This window comes from Haliotis rufescens, unplaced genomic scaffold (assembly GCF_023055435.1).
Source record: "Haliotis rufescens isolate VD_foot unplaced genomic scaffold, xgHalRufe1.0.p SCAF_12, whole genome shotgun sequence".
NCBI lineage: Eukaryota > Metazoa > Mollusca > Gastropoda > Lepetellida > Haliotidae > Haliotis > Haliotis rufescens.
The window spans coordinates 39,822,768-39,849,583 of record NW_025963802.1 but is presented as its reverse complement, the minus strand read 5'-3'; the positions used below and the strand labels follow the sequence as shown (position 1 = coordinate 39,849,583).

Genomic DNA, 26,816 nt, shown 5'->3' with positions numbered 1-26,816 from the left:
TGACAAATTCTTAATCCGTCCTGTGTTCGACCTCTGTATCGACTAAAACTCAAAGCAGAGACTTATAGTCCATTTCACGTCAGACTTAATATTACCCATAAAGCACCGCGGTAATTGAGTTGAAGGGGCAGATAACTCCCGAGCAAAGCATTTTACTTCCGTGTTGTGGAATATGGGGATCATTTAGCTGATGTATTTACCAACAACATGGGTGACAAGCCTCATTGTCAAGTGGCCGGATATTTGTCCGTCCATTTGAAGGGAGTTTTATGGGTGAGTAAACTTCATAAAGAAAATAATGACAACTTGCATCATGCATTTATCATGTTTATATGTCTCATTATAACCGAATCGTATTGTCTACTATAGTGCCCTACTTGGCAGATACAAATTGTTATCTTGTGTGAAAAAGAGTTTATCAGTGCATTCGCAGGTTACTCAATAACGTTAGTATCATGTTGTTTATCAAAATGTCATATCAGTTGATGATTGCAATAGATTTAGTCTAGCTTATATTATAACTTTACGAGCCGCTTACATGCAACATTCTATGACAAAAAATATCATTGTACAGCAAGTAGAGACATATATAAATATGACCATAATCACTATAATAGTGTATGATTTTGTTAAAGAGTAAAGCAAGTAATATTGTAATAAGCAAATTGTTAAGTAATATATGCAATCAAAGGTTTAACCTGTTGACATCATGTATTGATGATAAAATATTTGATAAGTGGAATCAAAGTGACATGTTGATGATTAAATTTAATAATTTAATATAAAAAATCGTGGCAAAAAGTCTATAAAAATGAATCGCAGTCCCAGGTAGACATAATATTAGGAATCACCGTGTAATGCAATACAGTTGAGTTATGTTTATGTCATTTAAGTATATTTTACCAAATTTATGTGCCATAGATGGATACCCAGCGCTCCAGATAACGTTTGAGCAATTGAGTTTCTCTAGGATTTCTGTTTTAACTGGGTTATTACATTTTTCATTGGGTAACCAGTATGTTTTTACTCATCTATCATCACTCTGTTGGATTTTTCTCAAAATGAGTAAACTTCTCAAGATTTAAAAAAAATGAAATAATATTTTAGATGTCCATAACTGTTCTAAATATATAGGCTTGACTTGGAAGTAAATTAGGTTGTAATTGTGTTTCTGAAATTAGCTCCTTTGTACACATGCTGAAAAAGCTTCATTGGGTATTTACGTGAGCAGTTTTTATACATTTGAGTTTTTCATTTAAGGCATGCGTTTCTGTACGTTCATTGAAAGTACAGTAAACTACGGTTATAACGAACTCAAAGGGACCACTTATTTTAGTTCGTTATAACCGTAGTTCGTTATAAGCATATATACAGCATAACTACAGCAAATAGTCGGGACAAAAAAGTAAGTTCGTTATATCCGTCAGTTCGTTATAAGCGTGTTCGTTATAAACGTAGTTTACTGTAATTGGGTTTTGAATATTTTGGGGGGGGTATTTTTCGCAAATACTTATCTGTAGCTCTGGATACCGTATTTACTATAAATTTTTCTTTTCAATTGGAACCAAAAAAAAGAAAATTAAAAGAGGATATAGTTTAATAAAAAAAGTATGTATATTTAGTAAATGAGCATGATTTAGAGAAGACAGTGTTTTGGCATCATAGAGTTACCAGGCTGAAAAGATCTAGTTTCCATGAAAAAAAGTACCTGGCAGGATGAGATTGTGATGTGATGCAAATTGGCAGAGTCTGGCTAACAGCATGAGTCAGTTTGTCTATCAGACACCGCTTCGAATCTGCAGTTGCGGAATATTTTGCAGAAATGCCCGCTTGGTGCAGAAATGTATGTGTCTTGCAGAAAGTCATATTTTGTCACAGGACTCGTTAGGAATTTTGCATTTGTCTGCTGCAGAAGTCATCAAACACACTGCAGAATGTTAACTAATGATTCCAAAGCTGGTTTTAGACGTGAAAACAGATCTTTATTTTGTTTTGAAGTGATGTTGACTTTCATATTACTGCTTACCGAAAGTGCATGTCTGTATGTTTACACTAGTGATCTCCAGATTCACTTCAATAAGCTGTTCTACCTGTTGATAGATTTATCATAATAATGCCTGCCACAAGTCAAACAGGGGCAAAGTTACGACATTCACGAAAACTAAGCAAAACAGTTTGCCGAATTAAGTGCAGAATTATCAAAATTTGGTTGCAGAATTTACAAATATTGACTGCATAATTTTGCTTTTTGTCGCCGCGGTAAACAGTGTGGACTGAACTGGTAGAACTGGTAGAATTTCAGGCTTTTTGCTACTCAACAGTCCATTTAATGAGTGAGTGAGTGAGTTGGGTTTAACGCCGCTTTTAACAGTATTCCAGTTATATCGTGGTGTGTCAGCTTAATGTGTGAGGAAAGACCGAAGTGATGCAGGTATCAGACGTTTACCACTTCGGTGAAACCTACGAGCACGGGTATGGTGCTGACAAACCTAGAAACATGATCGGGGCGAACCGGGATTCGAACCCACAATCATAGGTTTCTGGCGTGCCCAAGGGACGCAACTCTGCACAACGAATCACGGCGCCTTAGACGACTGGGCCACCCGTGCCCCCCATTGAATGAGAGGGGTGTTTGGCACATGCAGTGAGTGTTTGTGCTGTTCCTCCTACCATTGTGCCCCCCTCTGTTCAAGATGTAAACTTGTACACAGAACAGCATGGTAGATTCTACTAAAACCAAAATATTTACATGACAGTCCATTTTTTTATGTGTATAATACAGATCTTTGTACAGAAAATACAGCAGTCTAAAAAGGCTTTAAAACTCCATTATGAGTGACTATGTTCAGAAACAGTTTTACTTTCATTGATGTTTGTACTAAGTTTGTTCTTTACAGTCAGGGGCGGTCGGGTAACCTAGTGGTTAAAGTGTTCGCTCGTCACACCCAAGACCCTGGTTCGATTCCCGACATGGGTACAATGTGTGAAGCCCATTTCTGGTGTCCTCCGCCGTGATATTGCTGGAATATTGCTAAAAGCGGCGTAAAACCATACTCACCACTTTACAGTGGACTTGACAACATATTTATCTTGTGTATGGGTTTAATAAGAACCCATTTTGGGCAATTTTCTAAGTGCTCAGGACGCTTATTATGGCAAATATGGTAGCTGGATTATTGCTTGAAGCAGTGTACACTCTGCTCAATCACTTAATTGTAATTGTTGACGATCTTAGTGATGTGTCCAACAGATAGTGACTTTCAGCCATTAACCAAGCTGCCTGGATTATTGCGTATTGCTTGGGGCAAATGTTCGGAAATGTCCTACTTTAGCATGATTAACAATTTTGCAATTGACCCTTAATAGGAATGTCATCGTATATCGTGATATTGATGTGTCAATAAAGTTTTAATGTTGATGCTGTATTAATACAAATGTATGGTTTTCCAGTTAACCAGTAATTACCAGTTTTTTACCAGTAAAATGAGGCTTGGACCGGTAATTCATGTTACTGCTGGTCCCTGTGGATTGTGCAAATAAGTACCTTATTAATCTTTGTTGTTGAACAAAACATCGGCGATATTCATGTAAGTATATTTTTCGAACAAAGTGGACTGGCAGTTTCAAGGCCAGCGGGAACACTGATATGGATACTAAGTAACCATTGTCTGCCACATTTATTAAGATTACCATTGTTAAGATGGAAACGGAGAGAGGTAGAAAATTCAATTTTGTCGATGAAGTTGATTAGCCTTGTTCATGTTTGTATTGCATTAAGTGCAGGTCTACATTGGTGACATATATATATACTCATACAAAATAGTTATGAATCAGCATATCTATATAATATTGATTATTTGAGTCGATATATTGAAAGTATAATTTCCAATCAATGACTCCCGTAATTCAGCAGTAATCAGGTGATGACCTTTCTTGGGAAAGTTACAGATTACTAACAGTAAAATGAATGATTAAATATTGTTTTATGCTGCGTCAGCAAATTTACAGCTTGACATTGAAAGAGTTTTAACCAAATGAGGTAAAGGGAAGACTGGAAGACATTATGTTTGTGAAGTGCTTATAAGATGTGTAAGTGTTATGAAGATGCTGGGGTAGAATAGGTCTTCAGCAACCCACGCTTGTCATAAAAGGCAACCATGCTTGTCGTAATAGGCAACTTTGCTTGTCGTAAGAGGCGACTAACAGGATCGGGTTGTCAGGCTTGCTGACTTCGTTGATTCATGTCATCGTATCCCAATTGCATGGATCGATGCTCATGATGTCAATCACTGGATTATCTGGTCCAAACTCGATTATTTACAGACCACTGCAATATAGCTTGAATACTGCTGAGTGCTGTGTTAAACAACAAACAAACAACCAACCAATTAGGTGCCTCACTCTGGCAGTGCGGGTTCAAATCCAAAATCCCCAAAGACCATGAGAATCTGTCCTTTATAAACATGATAAAGAAAGTGTTATCCCAAATATAACATTTGTTACATATGACTTGGGAAGTGCTTGGTTCTAATTTGGGAATTTTTACTGACATTTGCTGCAGATTTGGGGTTGAATATCAGCCTCTGAGCAAGTCTAGATATGTCCCTGGTGTTATGATACATCATTAGTATCACTACAACTATTGTATTGTACTTTGATGTATTGATCATAAGGAGTGAATGAGTGAGTTTGGTTTTACGCCGCTTTTAGCAATATTCCAGCAATATCACGGCGGGGGACACCAGAAATGGGCTTCACACATTGTACCCATGTGGAGAATTGAACCCGGGTCTTCAGTGTGACGAGCAAATGCTTTAACCACTAGGCTATCAGACAACCCCTCTACTGATAGGATACCTTGTGTGGTAACAACTATGTTACCTTGGTTACCTGTATTATGGCAGTGTGTGGTTGTTTTCATTATTTTATTTATAAACATGAGCAATGTGGTGGGAGTACACTTTTTGCTAAAAGAATCTTTGTGTATATGCAGACATTTAAGAGTTCATATGAAAATGGTACTTGAAATAAGGCCTCTATCATGAGAAGTAATACATTCTCAGCTCCACGAGGAGGATACTAAGGCCTCTGTCATGAGATGTAATACAATCTCAACTCCTTGAGGAGTATGCTAAGGCCTCTGTCATGAGGTATAATACAATCTCAACTCCATGAGGAGTATACTAAGACCTCTGTCATGAGGTGTAATACAATCTCAACTCCATGAGGAGTATACTAAGACCTCTGTCATGAGGTGTAATACAATCTCAACTCCATGAGGAGTATACTAAGACCTCTGTCATGAGTTGTAATACAATCTCAACTCCATGAGGAGTATACTAAGACCTCTGTCATGAGGTGTAATACAATCTCAACTCCATGAGGAGTATACTAAGGCCTCTGTCATGAGGTGTAATACAATCTCAACTCCATGAGGAGTATACTAAGGCCTCTGTCATGAGGTGTAATACAATCTCAACTCCTTGAGGAATTCAATAAGGCCTCTCTATGTATAAAGGGATAGATGACTGTACAAGTTTGTGCACTTTTGACATCCAACTCCTTGAAAATTTATATTTTTACCCAATAGTGATCAACTTCCTTCCTCAGCATGTATAATACTACCTATTTCCGGAACACGCTGAATAGTGCCGAGTTGACGAACACAATGTGATGAAATGTGTCTGTGTTTGTTTTGTGTCTATATTGTTATGATAATGTATAATTTGACAGATATTTGTTCTTTTTGTAGGCAGGTTTGACCAATGTCATATACATTTCTATCTTTTGGATACATCATACCCCATTCACATGCGCCTCTATACATACGGTGACCACCCGATCCATCCAATTTCTGAAATTACGTTTTTTGCCCGATCGGTCGAATATATGCTACCACTCAACCATGACTACTCACTGGGCGCATCTACTTTCACTAATTAAGGGGTGAACGGATGGTAGCAACTAAGAGGCTGACAGTAAAAAGATGATGAGAGCTTATATGATTTAAAATGAAAACACAAAATATGTTTGTTTTATATTTTTGAGTCAAACGTGGCATGTTGAGCTCGGAGATTACTTATGACAACATTACTTCAAAAGTTGCGACCTTACAAGGAGCTTATAAAATAAATTGATGTTTTTATATAAAACAAAGGTGATCTTGGCTGTATGTATGTGAAAATGTATTGTTATATGAACTTATATCCTTGTTACAACAGAATAAAGAATATGAAACTAACCGAGTCCTCGTGTCAGGTGTCATTATACTGTCCCTAACAGCGTCAAGTACCCTATCACCCCCATAAGAAAAAATAATGGAATACTCTAACTGCAGACACGTCAAGTAAACACGAATATACTTTCCCGATCCGTAGAATTATTTTACCTACCTTAATTTCAGAAATTCGACGGATCGGGTGGACACCATACATACCGTATTTGACGTAATAAGCGTACCGCTCTAATAAGCGCCCATGGCGCTATTTGCTAATATATTGGCAAGTGTACAATCCCAATTAGCACCCCTTCCGATTGATCAATGTACACAAGACTTAAATTTATTCGTGTATAATACGCACTCATGTGTTATATGCACACTTAATTATGGGCAATTAAATTTTGGAAAAATATAGCTGTCGTATATAAACATTTCAGGCTGTGCATAAACCCCGAATTTTATGATCTTTCAGCTGTTTTTTTTTCACCAAAATAATATTCTAATAAGAGCCCCCTATTTCTAATTTTGAGAGCGCCCAGGCAGGCGCTTCTTATGTAGGATATGGTGTGTGTATATGTGCATACGTGTTTAGAAATACATATGTGAGTATACTGGTCATGTGAACGTGTTTACTCGTGTGTATATTTATACCAGGAGCAAATTTCCATCATGTCTGTAGCAGGTGCAAATGTAAATGTAAATTTGCACTGTGAGTATATGTTGCAATGTGAACGTTTATGTCACTTGAAGAGGATGAACTAATTAATATCTCTTCTTTTGCCAACACCAAACAAATTGTCAACAGTTGCCAACTTTTAAGCACATAAACAGAGTTGAGTGGACAGTGTTTTCTTTTGATTTCAAAGAGTCAAAACTTTGTCACAGTGTACAAATTAAATCAAACACATGTTCCTTCGTGCGAACATTTTCGGAGAAGTAACTCTCTTCTCATTCAACTTTGATTGGAAAACAACCTGTTTTTTTTTTGAAGTTGTGAACAGTCTGACAAATATGTGTGCCTTACACAATTTACATACTATATTAACACACCTAAGATGTTGTTCATGTGAAGCACAGTATATTTACATGTACGCTTGTATGTTTAGTTACACTCATGTGCAATTACTTAGTTAGTAAATGTTGTGCATGTGAACGGGGTATAAGAGCACTGTCAGACCTGATGGTGCACTGAAGGATTTACACCCTGGTTTTACATCTGTAGCTGGGGGCATGGGTGGCCCAGTCATGTAAGGCACCGCGTTTTGCAGTGCAGAGTTGCATCCCTTGGGCAGAAACCTATGATTGCTGGTTCAAAATTCAATTTGCGCCGATTATGTTTCTAGGTTCTAGGGCTTACCTCCCATTGTTACCCTGTCTGGCGCTCGGCATTAAGGGGCTAAAAGAAGGACTGGTCGGCTCAGAGTCAGTATACTGTGTCTGAGTGGGGTTTTCATGTTAAACTGCGGCATGGTGTCTCAGTGAGCTAGCACTATAAATCGGCATCAGTCCAGACTAGTACAAGCAGCCATCCACACACACACACACACACACATGCACGTCGCTATATAAGTGCAATAATCTTGGACGCAACGTTAAACCCCATTTCACCTCACCTCACCTTACCTCCCACATTAAGCTGACACGCCGTGATAGAACTGGAATACTGTTAAAAGCAGCGTTAAACCCAACACACTCACTACATCTGTAGCTACCATGTTTGTACTTATCTGTACCTTAAGCGCTTCTTCCAGGTATGCACAGTTTATTTGATTGAAAGGATTTAAGTGTTTCACACCAGAAACTAGTTGTACTGCTGGCTACCCCCCTGAAACTGTTACCCATTAAGGGTGTGCGGTATCACCGGTACACTGGTATATTGTGGTGCAAATCTTCAGCAATACGTATTGCGATACGTTTGTAAATGTAACAATATATTGGGACAAATATAGATAAGTATATTTATGTGTTCCTAATCGATATGGAGATGGAAAATAGTATCTTTCTGATACAACTCGCCTCTGACGATCTTTTTATCAATTTGTGTGTACACAACACGACTATCAAGCTCCCCACAGCGATAGCCTGTTCGCGGAGCTCTCTATGCCGAGAGTATATGAAGGTGTCACATGCTGGGAAGGAGCTTGATGGTATCTGACATTAATATCAGGGTTTAACTCATGAAAATGCAATTCATATCACAATAAGGTTAAAGTATGGCAATATGTATTTGAGAAAACATGCTCATGAGGTTTTGGTAGACAGAGCATGCCCTGGGGAGAGGGAAAAACCAAGGGGGCGAAGCCCCCGCGGTTTTTTCCTGGCCCCCAGGGCATGCTCTGTCTACCAAAACCGAGGGAAAGTGTTTTTTCATGCTTATAAACCGATAAAAGAAACTTAAAACAACATTTATCAACATTTTTATGTTTCGAACATACTTTCAATGAACATTAGGAAAAGCGCGTAAAATATCTGTTGCTGGCATATGGATCTTGAAAAGGACATTCTAAAAACCAGTGTGGCTTATCAACACCTCTGTAGCCTCGTAGTACACTCACTGGGGTACAGATATGAAGGTTGCGAGTTCGATCCTCGGGAATATAAAGAAAACATTTGTCATTTGATTTTACATTTCATTACAAGTTACAATCTGAACGGAAGTTATATTTATAAAATACCCAGGACATTATTTAAAATCCCTGGTATATTATATAATATCCCTGGGATATTATATAAAATCCCAGGGACATTACAATGTCCCTGTTAAGGAGATTTAACCCGACTGGAAAATAAAACCTCACAATAGGTTTTAATGCCTCTAGAAAGAAGTCTCTTACTTATAGCGATCCCAATGAATAGGTTTATAAATTGCAATACAAAATCCAGGTCAATACACAGCCCTATGACTGTCAGACCTTTTTTTATTTTTTTGGTGGTTTACAAAATGGACAAAAGAAATAAGAAATAAGAATTAAAATAATATGACTTTTGAAAAAAAATAATTATCCGACAATTAGCTTACATTAAAAAACAAGAGATTTTATCACTTGTGTTCTTAAGAAATAGTGAATAATACGTATGAAAATCTATTCCACCTAAAAAATGGAATCAATTTTCTTTCCTTATCGTTTCACATTCGTACATCTGTGTTGGTGTGACCAACAAGTTTGTTTTTTATTCATTAGTTGAAAATTGATATTTTATTCTTTTTGACCACCTACACTGAATTTTAAGCCGACAGTTTTGTAAACTGACTAATAAACAATTATTGGCCTTACCAGGTTTTGGATGTAAAATCTATGTTCTAGTAATAAGATATGATAGTTTCACATTGATCAGGTTGTTAACTAGGAAGTCATGCGTGAGATTCATTGGGCCTAACCATGGCTACAGTACCCTATACAGGATTTAGGTCACGTTGTATGTGTGCATGTACGTGTTGTGACAAAGACATATATGCCCTTCTATATCAACAAAAATTCCCTTCAAAAAGCCTGATTTGTTATTGGAGACTTACTCTGCAGCCTAGGGCTTAGACGGGTAACTCGGGTACCCGGGTCGGGTAAGTACTGAGTAGGACCTGGGTACCCACAGGACTACCCGGACCAGTGGTTAGTCATGTGATATATTATTTAATGACAAAAATGATCTAAATCTCTATGTTTAAACTACAAGTCACTTATGTTCGCAGGTCTTCCTGACTTCTACGCCCATTCCTTCTGATTTTTCATATGGTTGAATATAGATATAACTTAATTCAACTTCAGTGTATGAATGACCAGATTGTTTAATACAAGTATATGTTCGAAAAAACTTCAGTCAACTTCAGTGTATGCAACAGATCGTTTCATACATGTATCTAATCACATTTTACCAGAGCTACGGTCATACCTTTCCCAATCGGACAGTTTGTACCTTCCTCTTGAGACCTACAGCGGGTACCCGGGTAGGGTCAGGTAATAGGGGTTCGGGTAATAGGGGGGTCGGGTAATAGGGGGTAGGGTACCCGGGTGGTAAATTTGTACTCGGCCCAGCCCTACTGCAGCCAGTATCACCATGGCCTGCAGCTTGTCTCTTCATATTCCATCCATGCGTATCTGGACAAATGAAGTCATGTGGTAAAGTAGAGTCAAGTTTATGAAAATTAGTGTAAAAATATTTTTATAAATCTATGATGGGGTTACTACGGCAAATAACAACTCATACAATTTGTGAAACTGTATACAATATACAGTTTGGGAGACTGTGTATACATTATACAATTTGAGAGAACGTATAAAATATACAATTTGAGAGAAAATGTATACAATATACAATTTGACAGAACATTTATACAATATACAATTTGAGAGAACATGTATAAAATATACAATGAGAGAGAACATGTATAAAATATACAATTTGACAGAACATTTATATAATATACAATTTGACAGAACATGTATACAATATACAATTTGACAGAACATGTATAAAATATACAATTTGACAGAACATTTTTACAATATGCAATTTGACAAAACATGTATACAATATACAATTTGAGAGACATGCAGTGTTCCCGCTGTCCTCTAGCCTACATGCAGTGTTCCCGCTGTCCTCTAGCCTATGTGCAGTGTTCCCGCTGTCCTCTAGCCTATATGCAGTGTTCCCGCTGTCCTCTAGCCTATGTGCAGTGTTCCCGCTGTCCTCTAGCCTATGTGCAGTGTTCCCGCTGTCCTCTAACCTATATGCAGTGTTCCCGCTGTCCTCTAGCCTATGTGCAGTGTTCCCGCTGTCCTCTAGCCTATGTGCAGTGTTCCCGCTGTCCTCTAGCCTACATGCAGTGTTCCTGCTGTCCTCTAGCCTATATGCAGTGTTCCGCTGTCCTCTAGCCTATATGCAGTGTTCCCGCTGTCCTCTAGCCTACATGCAGTGTTCCCGCTGTCCTCTAGCCTATATGCAGTGTTCCTGCTGTCCTCTAGCCTACATGCAGTGTTCCTGCTGTCCTCTAGCCTATATGCAGTGTTCCCGCTGTCCTCTAGCCTATATGCAGTGTTCCTGCTGTCCTCTAGCCTATATGCAGTGTTCCCGCTGTCCTCTAGCCTATGTGCAGTGTTCCCGCTGTCCTCTAGCCTACATGCAGTCTTCCCGCTGTCCTCTAGCCTATATGCAGTGTTCCCGCTGTCCTCTAGCCTATATGCAGTGTTCCCGCTGTCCTCTAGCCTATGTGCAGTGTTCCCGCTGTCCTCTAGCCTACATGCAGTCTTCCCGCTGTCCTCTAGCCTATATGCAGTGTTCCCGCTGTCCTCTAGCCTACATGCAGTGTTCCCGCTGTCCTCTAGCCTACATGCAGTGTTCCCGCTGTCCTCTAGCCTACATGCAGTGTTCCCGCTGTCCTCTAGCCTACATGCAGTGTTCCCGCTGTCCTCTAGCCTATATGCAGTGTTCCCGCTGTCCTCTAGCCTATGTGCAGTGTTCCCGCTGTCCTCTAGCCTATATGCAGTGTTCCCGCTGTCCTCTAGCCTACATGCAGTGTTCCCGCTGTCCTCTAGCCTACATGCAGTGTTCCTGCTGTCCTCTAGCCTACATGCAGTGTTCCCGCTGTCCTCTAGCCTACATGCAGTGTTCCCGCTGTCCTCTAACCTATATGCAGTGTTCCCGCTGTCCTCTAGCCTATATGCAGTGTCCCGCTGTCCTCTAGCCTACATGCAGTGTTCCCGCTGTCCTCTAGCCTACATGCAGTGTTCCCGCTGTCCTCTAGCCTACATGCAGTGTTCCCGCTGTCCTCTAGCCTATATGCAGTGTTCCCGCTGTCCTCTAGCCTATGTGCAGTGTTCCCGCTGTCCTCTAGCCTATATGCAGTGTTCCCGCTGTCCTCTAGCCTACATGCAGTGTTCCCGCTGTCCTCTAGCCTACATGCAGTGTTGCCGCTGTCCTCTAGCCTACATGCAGTGTTCCTGCTGTCCTCTAGCCTACATGCAGTGTTCCCGCTGTCCTCTAGCCTATATGCAGTGTTCCCGCTGTCCTCTAACCTACATGCAGTGTTCCGGCTGTCCTCTAACCTACATGCAGTGTTCCGGCTGTCCTCTAACCTACATGCAGTGTTCCCGCTGTCCTCTAACCTACATGCAGTGTTCCGGCTGTCCTCTAACCTACATGCAGTGTTCCCGCTGTCCTCTAGCCTACATGCAGTGTTCCCGCTGTCCTCTAGCCTATATGCAGTGTTCCCGCTGTCCTCTAGCCTACATGCAGTGTTCCCGCTGTCCTCTAGCCTATATGGAGTGTTCCCGCTGTCCTCTAGCCTACATGCAGTGTTCCCGCTGTCCTCTAGCCTACATGCAGTGTTCCCGCTGTCCTCTAGCCTATATGCAGTGTTCCCGCTGTCCTCTAGCCTACATGCAGTGTTCCCGCTGTCCTCTAGCCTACATGCAGTGTTCCCGCTGTCCTCTAACCTATATGCAGTGTTGCCGCTGTCCTCTAGCCTACATGCAGTGTTCCTGCTGTCCTCTAGCCTATATGCAGTGTTGCCGCTGTCCTCTAGCCTACATGCAGTGTTCCTGCTGTCCTCTAGCCTATATGCAGTGTTCCCGCTGTCCTCTAGCCTACATGCAGTGTTCCCGCTGTCCTCTAGCCTATATGCAGTGTTCCCGCTGTCCTCTAGCCTATATGCAGTGTTCCCGCTGTCCTCTAGCCTACATGCAGTGTTCCCGCTGTCCTCTAGCCTACATGCAGTGTTCCCGCTGTCCTCTAACCTATATGCAGTGTTCCCGCTGTCCTCTAGCCTATATGGAGTGTTCCTGCTGTCCTCTAGCCTACATGCAGTGTTGCCGCTGTCCTCTAGCCTACATGCAGTGTTCCTGCTGTCCTCTAGCCTACATGCAGTGTTCCCGCTGTCCTCTAGCCTATATGCAGTGTTCCCGCTGTCCTCTAACCTACATGCAGTGTTCCGGCTGTCCTCTAACCTACATGCAGTGTTCCGGCTGTCCTCTAACCTACATGCAGTGTTCCCGCTGTCCTCTAACCTACATGCAGTGTTCCGGCTGTCCTCTAACCTACATGCAGTGTTCCCGCTGTCCTCTAGCCTACATGCAGTGTTCCCGCTGTCCTCTAGCCTATATGCAGTGTTCCCGCTGTCCTCTAGCCTACATGCAGTGTTCCCGCTGTCCTCTAGCCTACATGCAGTGTTCCCGCTGTCCTCTAACCTATATGCAGTGTTGCCGCTGTCCTCTAGCCTACATGCAGTGTTCCCGCTGTCCTCTAGCCTACATGCAGTGTTCCCGCTGTCCTCTAGCCTACATGCAGTGTTCCCGCTGTCCTCTAACCTATATGCAGTGTTGCCGCTGTCCTCTAGCCTACATGCAGTGTTCCCGCTGTCCTCTAGCCTACATGCAGTGTTCCCGCTGTCCTCTAGCCTATATGCAGTGTTCCCGCTGTCCTCTAGCCTACATGCAGTGTTCCCACTGTCCTCTAGCCTACATGCAGTGTTCCCGCTGTCCTCTAGCCTACATGCAGTGTTCCCGCTGTCCTCTAGCCTATATGCAGTGTTCCCGCTGTCCTCTAGCCTACATGCAGTGTTCCCGCTGTCCTCTAGCCTATATGCAGTGTTCCCGCTGTCCTCTAGCCTATATGCAGTGTTCCCGCTGTCCTCTAGCCTACATGCAGTGTTCCCGCTGTCCTCTAACCTATATGCAGTGTTGCCGCTGTCCTCTAGCCTACATGCAGTGTTCCTGCTGTCCTCTAGCCTATATGCAGTGTTGCCGCTGTCCTCTAGCCTACATGCAGTGTTCCTGCTGTCCTCTAGCCTATATGCAGTGTTCCCGCTGTCCTCTAGCCTACATGCAGTGTTCCCGCTGTCCTCTAGCCTATATGCAGTGTTCCCGCTGTCCTCTAGCCTATATGCAGTGTTCCCGCTGTCCTCTAGCCTACATGCAGTGTTCCCGCTGTCCTCTAGCCTACATGCAGTGTTCCCGCTGTCCTCTAACCTATATGCAGTGTTCCCGCTGTCCTCTAGCCTATATGGAGTGTTCCTGCTGTCCTCTAGCCTATATGGAGTGTTCCTGCTGTCCTCTAGCCTATATGCAGTGTTCCCGCTGTCCTCTAGCCTATATGCAGTGTTCCCGCTGTCCTCTAGCCTATATGCAGTGTTTCCGCTGTCTTTTGAATCTGCCAAAAGACTCAAACTAACAACACTAACAACACTAAAAATTACTAGTCCCTTCCTAATTTTTGTCAGTCTCAACTTTCAACAATTAAAAAAAACATTATCTGGTTTTAATTCATTCCACATGACAACATCTCTGAAGTAACTTAGTTAGATCTAAACATCATTCACACAAAATTCAGTCACAATTTTCTCTTTTTTTCTTTCATTTCTCAAGACTAAGTCGCTGCAAATATATATTTAACCTCGAACCAAAGCAAAATGTTATTTCCTTGCACTAAAAGTAGACAAGGGGAAACCCTGAAGGTAACAGACAAGCTGACTTCATTTGACAAATATGCTCCTATGAATATCGCCTATGTTTTGTTCAACAGCAAAGATTTATAAGGTACTATATTTTGCCGATCCACAGGGACTGGTAGTCACATGAATTACCGCTCCAAGCCCAATTTTACTGGTATAAAACTGGCATTTACTGGTAAACGGGAACACTGGTATGTTTCTGCCACACAATATCCCATCTTTGGTCTCTGAAATTTAAAAACAAACGATTTTACAGAGTTGTGATTCACCTACAAAAAGAAAGAGTTTGAACTTAAGAAATATAAGTTCTGTATCGGGATACGAATCATATCGCACCCATTAGTACCGGGATATATATCGTATCGCAACCCTACAGTATTGTTAACACCTCAAGCAATGCATCTTCCCAGGGCAAGGTTATTAACTGACTATAAATGTCCAGTTTTCACCCTTGCCAAACTAGGCAGGAATTCCGGAGTTACGTTTTGGCTGGACTAACAAGTCCAATGATGCTTAGTCCAATCAAAATCATGTTATGAACTAGACATCCAGTTTGTATTTTATTCAGATAAGAGCCCCCTATTTCTAAGTTTGAGAGTGCCCTTGGTGCTTATTACATTGAATACGGTATCTTGTCCCTGTAGGAAAATATTTCCACAATCCTTGTAACCTTTACAGTTTTTGTTCCGGATGTAATTAATTCCGTGTGAAACTGATCATTGTTGACACCTCTTCATGCAAGATAACACAAGGAGACGTCTTGGGCTATAGGCTACGCATATCATGTCATTTGAAAATACAAATATGTTTGTGAAAAAAGACAGGACACGTGTTGTATCCTATTAAATTACAGTAAACGATTGGTTGAAGTAGGTTCGTAATACGATCCATGGCTAGATAGTGGGACCCTCATGTAGGAAGTACTCTTCACATGTTAACCACACTCCCAGCAGGACATCCCAGGATCTGAGAGGTAACTCAACATGCTCAATGGGTAGGAACAGAATGTTAATTTCTTGTGCTCATTTCTTGTATGACCTGTGAAGATCCGGGTAGAATAGGCCTTCAGCAACCCATACTTGCCGTAAAAGGCGACTCTGCTTGTCGTAAGAGGCGACTAGGGGGATCAGGTTGTCAGGCTTGCTGACTGGGCTGATGCATGTCATTGTATCCCAATTGCTTGGATCGATGCTCATGATGTCAATCACTGAATTGTTTGGTCTAGATTCAATAGACCGATCCAGTCCCGACCGACAAGCTGCCGTCCTCGTTTTAGGCGTTAGGGGGGACAACCACTGGCTATTCGCTATGGCGTCACAGCCAGCGAAACTTGAATGCGCGGGCGATGAATTTGGCTCAGGATGCTTTATTATCGGGAGTGAGAATGAGTCATATGTCCGATGTAATGGTGTATCGGTCAATGAGGAAGTCACCATGGCTGAAAGTTATAAAGCGTGCACTACTTCGAAGCACTCATGTCAAGCAGAGCATAATATATTGTCAATTTACAGCATGTCATTAATATATTATTCATCCAAGGGTGGATTAACTAATTTTGTTTTTACTTTCCATCGTAATTTAAGTGTCTGGAAAGTACTGAAACCGTAAACACAAGCACAAGCTACAGGGGCGGTTGGGTAGCCTAGTGGTTAAAGCGTTCGCTCATCACGCCGAAGACCCGGGTTCGATTCCCGACATGGGTACAATGTGTGAAGCCCATTTCTGGTGTCCCCAGCCGTGATATCGCTGGAATATTGCTAAAAGCGGCTTAAAACATACTCACTCACTCACAAGTTACAAATCATGTGGATATCTATAAATAGATTGTCAACAGTTACATTGCCCACGTTTTTTGTCTGGTGCTCTAAGTAAAACCAATATAACCTGTAAGGCAAAGAGTTAGTGGGTCCTTTTAGTGAATAAACATAAAAGAATAGTTGATAAAATTAAAGCAGTACATTATTTTCCCCCACTGCTACATTGGTTTTATTATGTAATAAATGAATCATAACATATATTTTATTTGGGCATCTGGAACATGGGGTCAGGCATGTCACCAGGGATAAATCTAGACCTGCTCAGAGGCTGATATTCAGCCCCAAATCTGCAGCAGATGTCAGTAAACTATCCCTCTTTAAAAGCTTTAACATATCTATGCCATCCTAAAATAATGCAGAATGTAAGGAAATTATACCTATCGTAATCGACGTAATAAGCGCCTAGGGCGCTCTCAAAATTAGAAATAGGGGGCTCTTATTAGAATAGTATTTTGGTGGAAAAAAACAGAGTTGAAAGATAAATTTCGTGGTTTATGCTGACAGCCTGAAATGTTTACATACGACAGATATATTTTTCCAGAATTAAATTGCCCATAATTAAGGGTGCATATAACACACGAGTGCGTTTTATACACGAATAAATATGTCTTGTGTACATTGATCAATCAGAACGGGTGCTTATTGGGATTGTTCACAAGACAATATATTAATAAATATTGCCATGGGCGCTTATTAGAGCGGGGCGCTTATTACGTCGAATACGGTATTAGTTATCCCAATCTGTTTGCATAGGGCACTCAGTTTGGAATTCTAAATTTAGATAAAATTGCCTGGTCAAACTTCCAGAGTATTGGACTTAACAAACAGCCAGTAATTACAGGGTTTCAGATGGCCGTCAGTCACCGGTCACAGACCGATAAATTTTCTATTTGACCGATGTTTGGTTTAAGTTGTTGGACTTTTGACTGATAGAAATGCTAAGCAAGGCGTCACACGTGTCATAATTTCATGATTAAATAGTAAATAGTAAGGATTATTCAACTTCGGGTATCGATTTGGAGCCATCGATTTTAATGCTCTCATAAAGTTTAGTGCCAATCGAGACTCGGTTGTCCTTGTGTCTGGGGGATGGGGGATGAAGTTGTTGGCAGTATTACTCCCAGACACGGCGGGTAGCCGGGTGTGCGGAAGCTATGCCCGATTTTTTAAAAGTACTGATTTAACTTTTCGAAATTTTACTGCATTCGGCATCTTTGTTTAAGTGTCTTATTGACTTTTGCCACTGACTTATTACATTTCTTGGGTCCAAGTCATTGACCTGTATACAGCTTTTTGTGTCAAAATCACTGAATTAGGTGTATGTATGTGAGAACAGTGGAAAACATTGAGAGGATCCAAGATAAAATGAGCACATGTAACTGCCATGGTTATGGCTAAACAATCATCCATGTTCCAGAAAAGGGAAACCTGCGATGGCAAAAGGATCTGAAGACACGCTCTGCAGTACTTCCCATCAATCAACTTGCATTGATAAAATATACAACAAATTCAAATTCATATATGATCTTTTATTCTAAAGACTTAGAATTCTTCCGAGAATTATTACTGTTAACAACTAAACATGTAAACAATGGTAAATTAAGTACAACAAATATCTCATAAGGAAGAGTATTTATGGATGTCAACTGTAATTATGAGCAACACCACCATCCTTAATTTTTCTTCCTGATGTGTATCACTTCTAAATGCCATCCAAAGACTTAAATATGTCATAAGTTCAAAGCTTGAATCAACAAAATTTCCTGTTGACATCATGATTGTTACTTAGTGAGAAGAAATAATTAGGACATAACAGTAAATAATATATATTTTATTTAACAAATCACATGTGAATTGAGAAGTATTACTTATGCATGAAGCAACATACATTCAAATGCAAATATCAGGTAGTTGGACACCTGGAGTTCATTAGATATTAAAACATATATCCCAAGTATGCCTCACAAATATTGGTGTGATTATGACTTTTCCTTAAATAATAAAAATACACACAAACAGGGATTCAGACCAGTTCCTTTTCCAGGATACTGACTGATTGTCGTCATCCATAATGTCCTAAAGTTGTTCTAAAATTTTGTAAATTCATATCAAAAGATAAAAACCCAACTTGAAAATATCCTGAAGCCAGCAAAATCACTGTAAAGTAAATATGAAGCTCATTCTAACATAATCATAACAAAAACTTGAACAATATGTAAATAACCATCATCCTTAATAAACACTAGTTCTTGCTCAATTTTCAAATATTGACAATCTCCTCAAATCATGGTAAAGAATTACATTTTGGGTTAAATACATTTCAATATTCATCACAGTTATATATGAAATGTATTAAGAATTATATAATATATTCTGTATCAGAACTGATCAGGCACTCTGGATAATGCCAGATGAGGGTGTGACAAAGAGATAGTGTCTTTGTTTGTACAAATTCTGTGTGTCTTGAAATAAGTATCATGCATTATGATACTGGTAATCACTTTCAACACTATCTTTTTTAAAATCATATTATTTAAAAATAAATTATTATGTCTGATACAAAGAGCCAACAAGCTAAGTTTTACACCAGGTGGATATTGTACCATGAATCACTTAGTGTTTGTTAGTTAGTGCAATTACATCATATTAATCTGGCTGTGATAAGGCATCAATTAAATAACTGGTTGGAATAATTATTAATTACTTGGTTAGATTATAATTAATATCATTACTTGACCATGTTACTCTGAGTTCATAATCTTGCTATTATTTCCAGTAAATTAATTAAAATGACTTGACACTTATAATCGTTTTTTAACAGTTATATGTTTCACTAAAATGTATATCAGTAAACTTCCACTACCAGTGAATAACTTGTGTTGCAAACAATTCTTAATCAAAAAATTTCTTATATTAACTAAGATGGGTTTTTTTATTTCAAAACATTTATGTCAAAATATTTCAGTAATTCACTTCCTTCTCATGAAATTTTCCTCTCCTTTCTAACCTTGAAGGGATGATTCAATTTCACATTACTGCCTGGGTCCTGTCTCTTCATAGAAATGCTGAAATAGTGAAAGTATGATTTAATGGGAACTTATATGAAATAAATTGAAAGATTTGATGGAACGAAATCCATTGACAATGATTATTTTTCTATGTTTAAAGAATTATTACTGCTGGAGTAATTTGCAATATTAACATATAGGCTTATTGTTTTTTTGTTGTGATTTTGAAACTAAATCATGTCTAAAAATCTGTAACAAAATAAATCATATCTAAGAGAGAGGAATACAAGTTCCACCAGATCGTAGTTCAATGTAGATAATAGTAGAATTCGTTCTGCACTAGCCGAAATCAGATCTCTTTCATATTTGTTTACAGTGTGTCACGGCCGTCTCGCGTGTCACATTTCAGAAATATGACCTGCTAACTCAATGCCCGAATAGGAATAAAAAATGTAAAAAAACCCAAAAAACTCAATGCCCGATGTTGCCAAAATACATAATTCGAAAATGATTTTGTAGTTACAAGCATTATCTTTGTTTATAACATGCGTAAAATCATAACTTGCTACGTGTTGTCATTTACCCGCTTTGAGTATGCATATGTGCAAAAGTGCCGAAATTCGTGCAAATACCCACCTTCGAGCAGACGTAGGTCCCGTAGAGGATGGTGGCGACGTTTATCTGATGGTGAGGCCTACTGCACATTTTGATCAGCCTCAAACATTTTTCTCTCGACACTGGGTTTGGGTAAAGGTATATATTCATCTAATCCCAGCGATACGTTATGGATATCGCGAGTGAAAATAGCACAAACCGTAGCCATGTTGCTTCTCAGGTGTCGTTTGACCCCGGAAGTAAGCCTGACAAATCCGCAAAGCGCGCCCTGCCTTCTGATTGGCTCAAAATGGCGCATGAGCCAATTTTGATTGACAGACTGGATCGGTCTATTATTCACAGACCGCTGTCATATAGCTGGAATATTGCTGAGTATGCTGTTAAACAAACAAACAAACAAACAAACAAACATTTCTTGTATGAGATAGGAATGAATGTAAGTAAGAGGTTACTTGTCCAATCTTGTAGAGCTTTTCGCTCAGTTGGATCATTGATTTTTTTACCCAGGTAATACTTGAATAATGGACAAACATTGTGTCTCAATAATACTGTGCATGCCTTGTTTGGCCCTCCACAATACAAGACATGTATTGCTAGTCTCTAGTGTTACTAGCATTGCATTGCTGTAGTCTCCTTATGATACTAGAAATACATGGAAACATGTTACATTAAATGGGAAGGGGGTCATCTTCCTGATGCAAGGGAGTTAACTAACTATAAAAGTCCAGTTTCCACCCTTGACAAACTAGGCTGGAATTTCTTGGTTCGATCGTAGTGCCACCAGTGGCTATAACGAGTTATGAACCTTCTATGTCCCCCGCTATTGATTGACCTTACAGATTCCACGTCTGATATCACTTGCATTTGCTTCAAACAAAATGGCGGCACCCAGCAACATTTAATGACAGAGGCAATATACCAGACAGAGGACTTCTATTTATGAGTTAAGACTGAGCTGTGAGCCTGAATATTTAAAAAAGAAGAAGAAAAATACCTTGCAACTATGTAATTTTTGTGGCAGACAGGCAATTATTTAATTTTTTCAGTTTTCTCACATTTGGAATATGTTGAAGCATTATTATTTTCAAGCATTTTCTGAGACATTTTTTGGTGGGGATAAGAGATAAGATATTAGCATCTTCCTCACCATCTTAGGCCTCCACCATCTTGTATTGACGTCGACGTTCCCATCCTAATTACGAACCATAACTTGAAAACTGTTCAAAGTTTTTCAACGAAACTTGACAGATGCAATACTCATCACCTGACCCAGTGCCTTTTGCTATTTTAAATTTTTTCCAAATTATAGTTTTGTACTTTGTGCTGCATTGACAATGTCGACAAACGAGAGTAGGGTTGGTTTCTGGGCCATAACTTGAAAAATGTTCAACATATTTCGACAACACTTGGCATATGCATTACTCATCAGCCGAACTGGTGCCTTTTGGTCCTTGATGCGCCATGGAACAACGATAAAACAGTATTCAAGATTCAGTGGCCCTATGTATTGAAACAGAAAGGGTGTCCTGTATACATATAACAGTGAGTGGAATATAGTTGTGATAATGTAATCTTGGACTACCTCGCTTGCTCAAACCAGGAAGTGGCAAACACTGATCAGGAAGATTATATGACTACACACGACACGGGGACAAGGTCACTTTACATAACTGGAGTGTGTTAGAGCGTGTTAGAGTAACTACTGGTTACAAAAGATATGGGGGAACGCTGTTTTTCAGAGCATAATCATTTGGAGGAGACCAAGGTTTGCAGTGCCATTAACTGAGAGACAAGTTAGCGCAGTATACCAGACAGGGGTCTTATGTTTTTTAAATTAATACCATGAGCCTGAATATTTAAAAAGAGAAGAAAAACACCTTGCAACAATGTCGTTTTTGTGGCAGACAATTTTGTATTTTTCTCTGTTCTCTCAACAGTTGGAACATTTTATGTTTGGGGGATATATTTCCACCATCTTGCTTCCCTAATGAAGCGAAAAAAGGAAGGGGAAGACATATGATTTTAAAAAAGGTGCTCACGTGATTTGATGCACTTCGCGATGTAAGACCCGTTTTTTAACAATATAGAGCTTAATCATCGATCAGTTGTCTTGACTGGGCGCCGTCATTTTGTTTGAAGCAAATGCAAGTGATATGAGAAGTGGAATCTGATTAGTCCAAGGAGAGGCATAGAAGGGACATAACTCATAATAGCCACTGGTGGCGCTACAATCGAGCCCAGGAATTCAAGCCTAGTTTGGCAAGGATGGAAACTGGACTTTTAAAGACAGTTAACTCCCTTGCCTCGGGAAGATGCTTGTCATGATTGTATGTACTCTCATTGCCTCCTTTGTCTTCTGTTTCTAATGTCATATGCAGTATGACAGATCTACGTATCCATGTATATGCATGTAACAATATTCACAATTCCATTTTTCAGTCCAAGTCGTGGCAGAGGCGATATTGTGTTCTAGTGGAGCCGAGCGGCAAGGCGCCTCAGATTCATGTGTTTGAGAAGGTGGAACATTTTCAGAAGAAGAAGGAGGGGAAAGTCATCTGTCTGGACCAGGCCAGGGAACTGAAGTACAGTAGAAAAAGGAAACTCGGTTTTGATGTGGTTACCAAAAAAGACAAATACTCTTTCACGGCTGAAACAGATGACGACTTTAAACACTGGGTGTTTAGTTTAAAGCGGGACTTGAAAGTAGCCATAATAGCTGATGCTGACAGTGCAGACGTGTCAGATGACGACGAAAGTGACAGTCAGTTCTACATGGATGACAATATCATATACGAGTCGGCGGACACAAGTGAGTAATTTCAACGTCCTGTTCGGTACACTTGTTGTAGACATAGAGATTATTGATTATCAGCCGTGTATGATACAGTTCTTATTCCTAATATATATTTCAATATGGAAACACTTGAGGGTAATGATCTCTTTATCAGATAAGACCCGTGAAGATACAGGGTAGACTAGGTCTTCAGCAACCCATGATTGCCGTTAAAGGCTACTATGCTTGTCGTAAGAGGCGACTAACGGGATCAGGTGGTCAGGCTTGCTGACTTGGTTGATGCACGCATCGATCCCAATTGCATGGATCGATGCTCATGATATTAATCACTGGATTGTCTGGTTCAGACTCGATTATTTACAGACCATCGTTATATAGCTGGAATATTTCTGAGCGCCGCGTTCACAAACAAACAAACAAACAAACAAACAAACAAACCAACCAACAAAAGTAATTGATATTGTGAGCAATGATCCACGTCGTTGGGGTACGATGACATGTAATCAGCCAGGTCACCTGACCACCTGATCCATTTGATCATATAGCTGGAATATTGCTGAGTGCCGCATTAAACACATAAATGGATATTTAAGATGTAAATTCATTCAATGAAATAGAGAGAACGAGAGAGAGAGAGAGAGAGAGAGATGTTTTTTTACGTGCACTCATTTGCATATTTCTTCATATATCCCATCGATATAACAGTGAGTGAGTGAGTTCGATTTTATGCCGCTTTTAGCAATATTCCAGCAATATCACGGCGGGGACACCATAAAATGGCTTTACACATTGTACTCATGTCGGGAATCGAACCAGGGTCTTCTGTGTGACGAGCTAACGTTTTAACCACTAGGCTACCCGACCGCCCCCGATATAACAGAAGCCTTTATATGATAAAATGTATATATATACTTTGTGGTGCTAATTCTCAAAAGACATCACCAAGTATAATACATGTATCACTTAAGATGTTTATTCACAATACATGATATTATCATCCCATATAATATATGTATCAACTATCATGGCACCAGACCTCACAATGCATTACATGGGTCGAAACTGTAAAGCCCATTTCTGGTGTTGATATTATTGCTAAAGGAAGCACTCACTCACTCACTGACACTCACTCACTCACTCATTCACTCACTCACTCACTCACTCACTCACTCACTCACTCACTCACATGAATATCATTTTGTTATTACAGCTGCAACTGTTTCTGTTCCAGCTCCGATGTTCAATGTGACCATCGAAGAGACAGAAGCTTCTGAGAGGTGTCGTTTGAAAGGGCAGTACGTGCTCGCTGTGAACTTTCAGAATCTGGCATTGGTGGACTGTAACACCAAAAAAGCTCTCTTCCAATGGCCATTCAAATACATCCGAAGGTTTGGCAAAACCAGGAACAACTTCCAGTTCGAGGCAGGCCGGAAGTGCATCTCAGGAGAGGGGGAATTTTCTTTAAAGACTGACCAAGGCATCTTGATCTTTGAAACAGTCACTAAGGCAACACAGATGATTCGAACTCATGGTGACGACAATGTTCTTAGTTCGTCAGGCAAAAGTCAACATGATCACAGTCAAGGTTCCCGTCTTAGCCATGGTAAAGCTCATGGGCAAGGTGCTGGACCTGTGGAGGCGAAGGTGTCCCCCAAGATGGAGCCAAGAAGTGTGTCAGTAGATCCTGAGAAAAGGTCAAGTGTAAGGTCAGGGGGAAATGTAACAGGAATGGCGGATGGCTTCGCGTCACAGCTGAACCAGGTTATTCAGCATAAAAAGGAAGGTGAGCATCTGGTACCAAACCCAAGACGAGGATCAAATTCATCTTCTGAGAGACTCTCAGAAGATGTACAACCTGCAAAGAAATTAGATAAAAAAGAACTGAAAGCGAAGAAGGAACAAGAACTGAAAGCAAAGAAGGAACAGGCAAAGAGGGAGGAACAAGAACAGAAAGCAAGGAAGGAACAAGAACAGAAAGCAAAGAAGGAACAGAAGGAACAGGAACTTAAAAATAAGAAAAAGAAAGACAAGAAAGGGGATTCGAAAAAGGGTGATGGTGAGAAGAAGCCAGTTCAGGCAACATTGTCAGCAAGCACCCCAAGGTATGAAGAAGCGAACCTCCATGCATATGAGGATATAACTGATATCACATCAAGCAACATCAGCCAGCCAGGGCCCGAACCATTATATGCTGAAGCGGCTGAAACCACCTCCTTGAGACCGATACCTAAACCAAAACCAAGAACAGCGGATCCAAAGAAACATGCCCAAGAAACGCCAGACACGGTTGTTTACTCCGAGCCCCAGAAGAAAAAAGATGCATGGAAGCAGCATGCTCGACCTGAAGACAATGTGCATCAGGAGGATTACGACAACATTAAGGTAGCTGCAACTTCCAGTCCTGGCAACCTGGCCAATGGGAGTCCATCGTTTGTCACCCAGGATGATGACGACACATATGATCGCATCGTGCATGTGAGTGCCAAATCCCACATTGCTGCTGCTTCTGAGAATATATATGGTATGGCTTCTGGAAGAACGATTGCTGAGCTTCAGAAGGAAAGAGCCGAGAATGAGTACGAGGAAACTATGGTTAATACCAGTGCTAAGAAGAACGTTTCCTTACCAGGGGCTTATGAGGAACCATCATCGATATCACCATCCTTGGCTCTTCCATCCCGGCAATGTCCAGAAGGAGACGAGGAGGAAGAAGAAGAGGAAGATGCCTATGCTGCTATTGATTAATGTGATGGGTAGTTTATTGTGGTGGGCAAGGGACCATTGATTAATATGATGGGTAGTTTATTGTGCTAGGCAAGGGACCATTGATTAATATGATTGGTGGTTTATTGTGCTAGGCAGGGGACCATTGATTAATATGATGGGTAGTTTATTGTGGGTAGGCAGGGGACCATTGATTAATATGATGGGTAGTGTATTGTGCTAGGCAAGGGACCATTGATTAATATGATGGGTAGTTTATTGTGCTAGGCAAGGGACCATTGATTAATGTGATCATGGGGATATGGAAGTTAATACTGATAGGCTAGGGATCTTTGACTGGTGTGATGTGGCAGTTTACTATGGGTAAGCTAACATGTCATGGGTCTTTGACTTGTATGATGTGGTAGTTTATTAATATTAGGTGTAGTAGTCTTCACTGGATGATATGTTTGTTTTTTATCGGTAAGTTACTAAGTGACTGGCATGTCATGGTGGTATGATACGGTAGTTAATTGTAGGTAAGCTAGAGGTCATTGATTGGCTGACATGGTAGTAGAGTATGGGTAGGCATGGGCAGGTGCTTTACATGACAGAGAAGGAAACATTGTGAACATTGTAGTGTGGACATGGATTGTTTATTGTGGATGTTACACCAATACAAACACTGATGTGATAACTTGGAACCAGACTGTCACAGTCACCATCAGAGACGCCTGCTTGCACAAAGCGATGTAAGCCTATGTTAAACTATGGGAGTTACAATCGTCTTAGCGCTAAGATCACTTTGTGCAAGTGGGCCCTGTGAAACGTCTCCATAAAAAGTGCTGGTCTTCTGTAGACAACTGATACTTGGAACACCGAAGTGTGTGAGCTAGAACTGGAAGAAGAACGTCGGAAGGATGTCAACGTATTCCTATATAACACAAAAACTGAGACATCATTATAGAATGTGAAACTTATTGGTACATACTTGTACAAGAATGCACTGCTTGTGGTTGCATGGCAATTTTCAAATATATTCTTTTTCAGCTGATCTGGGCCACATAGAGCTATGACTGCCTTAAGTATAAGTTAAAGCATGGGAGTTTGTATCACCTTAGTGCTACAACTGTTGTAAGTCTATGTTAAAGTATGGGAGTTAAGATCACCTTAGCACTCAACAGTCGTAAGTCTTCGATCAAGTATGGGAGTTAAG

General features: G+C 40.4%; 1 protein-coding gene across 1 annotated transcript; it reads left to right on the top strand.

Moving 5' to 3' along the window:
• Positions 1–122: 122 nt before the first annotated feature.
• Positions 123–26,816, top strand: LOC124150926. The gene is made up of 3 exons (XM_046523124.2): positions 123–273; positions 22,543–22,912; positions 24,129–26,816. The coding sequence occupies exons 1-3, from the start codon at positions 208–210 to the stop codon at positions 25,640–25,642; spliced, it is 1,950 nt and encodes a 649-aa protein (XP_046379080.2). The 5' UTR covers positions 123–207; the 3' UTR covers positions 25,643–26,816.

Bases quoted from the DNA above. Each gene is read 5' to 3' on its own strand.
- LOC124150926 (XM_046523124.2), top strand. From the start codon at position 208: ATGGGTGACAAGCCTCATTGTCAAGTGGCCGGATATTTGTCCGTCCAT. The intron at 274-22,542 runs GTGAGTAAACTT...TCCATTTTTCAG, and splicing joins ATTTGAAGGGAGTTTTATGG to TCCAAGTCGTGGCAGAGGCG. The intron at 22,913-24,128 runs GTGAGTAATTTC...TTTCTGTTCCAG, and splicing joins ATACGAGTCGGCGGACACAA to CTCCGATGTTCAATGTGACC.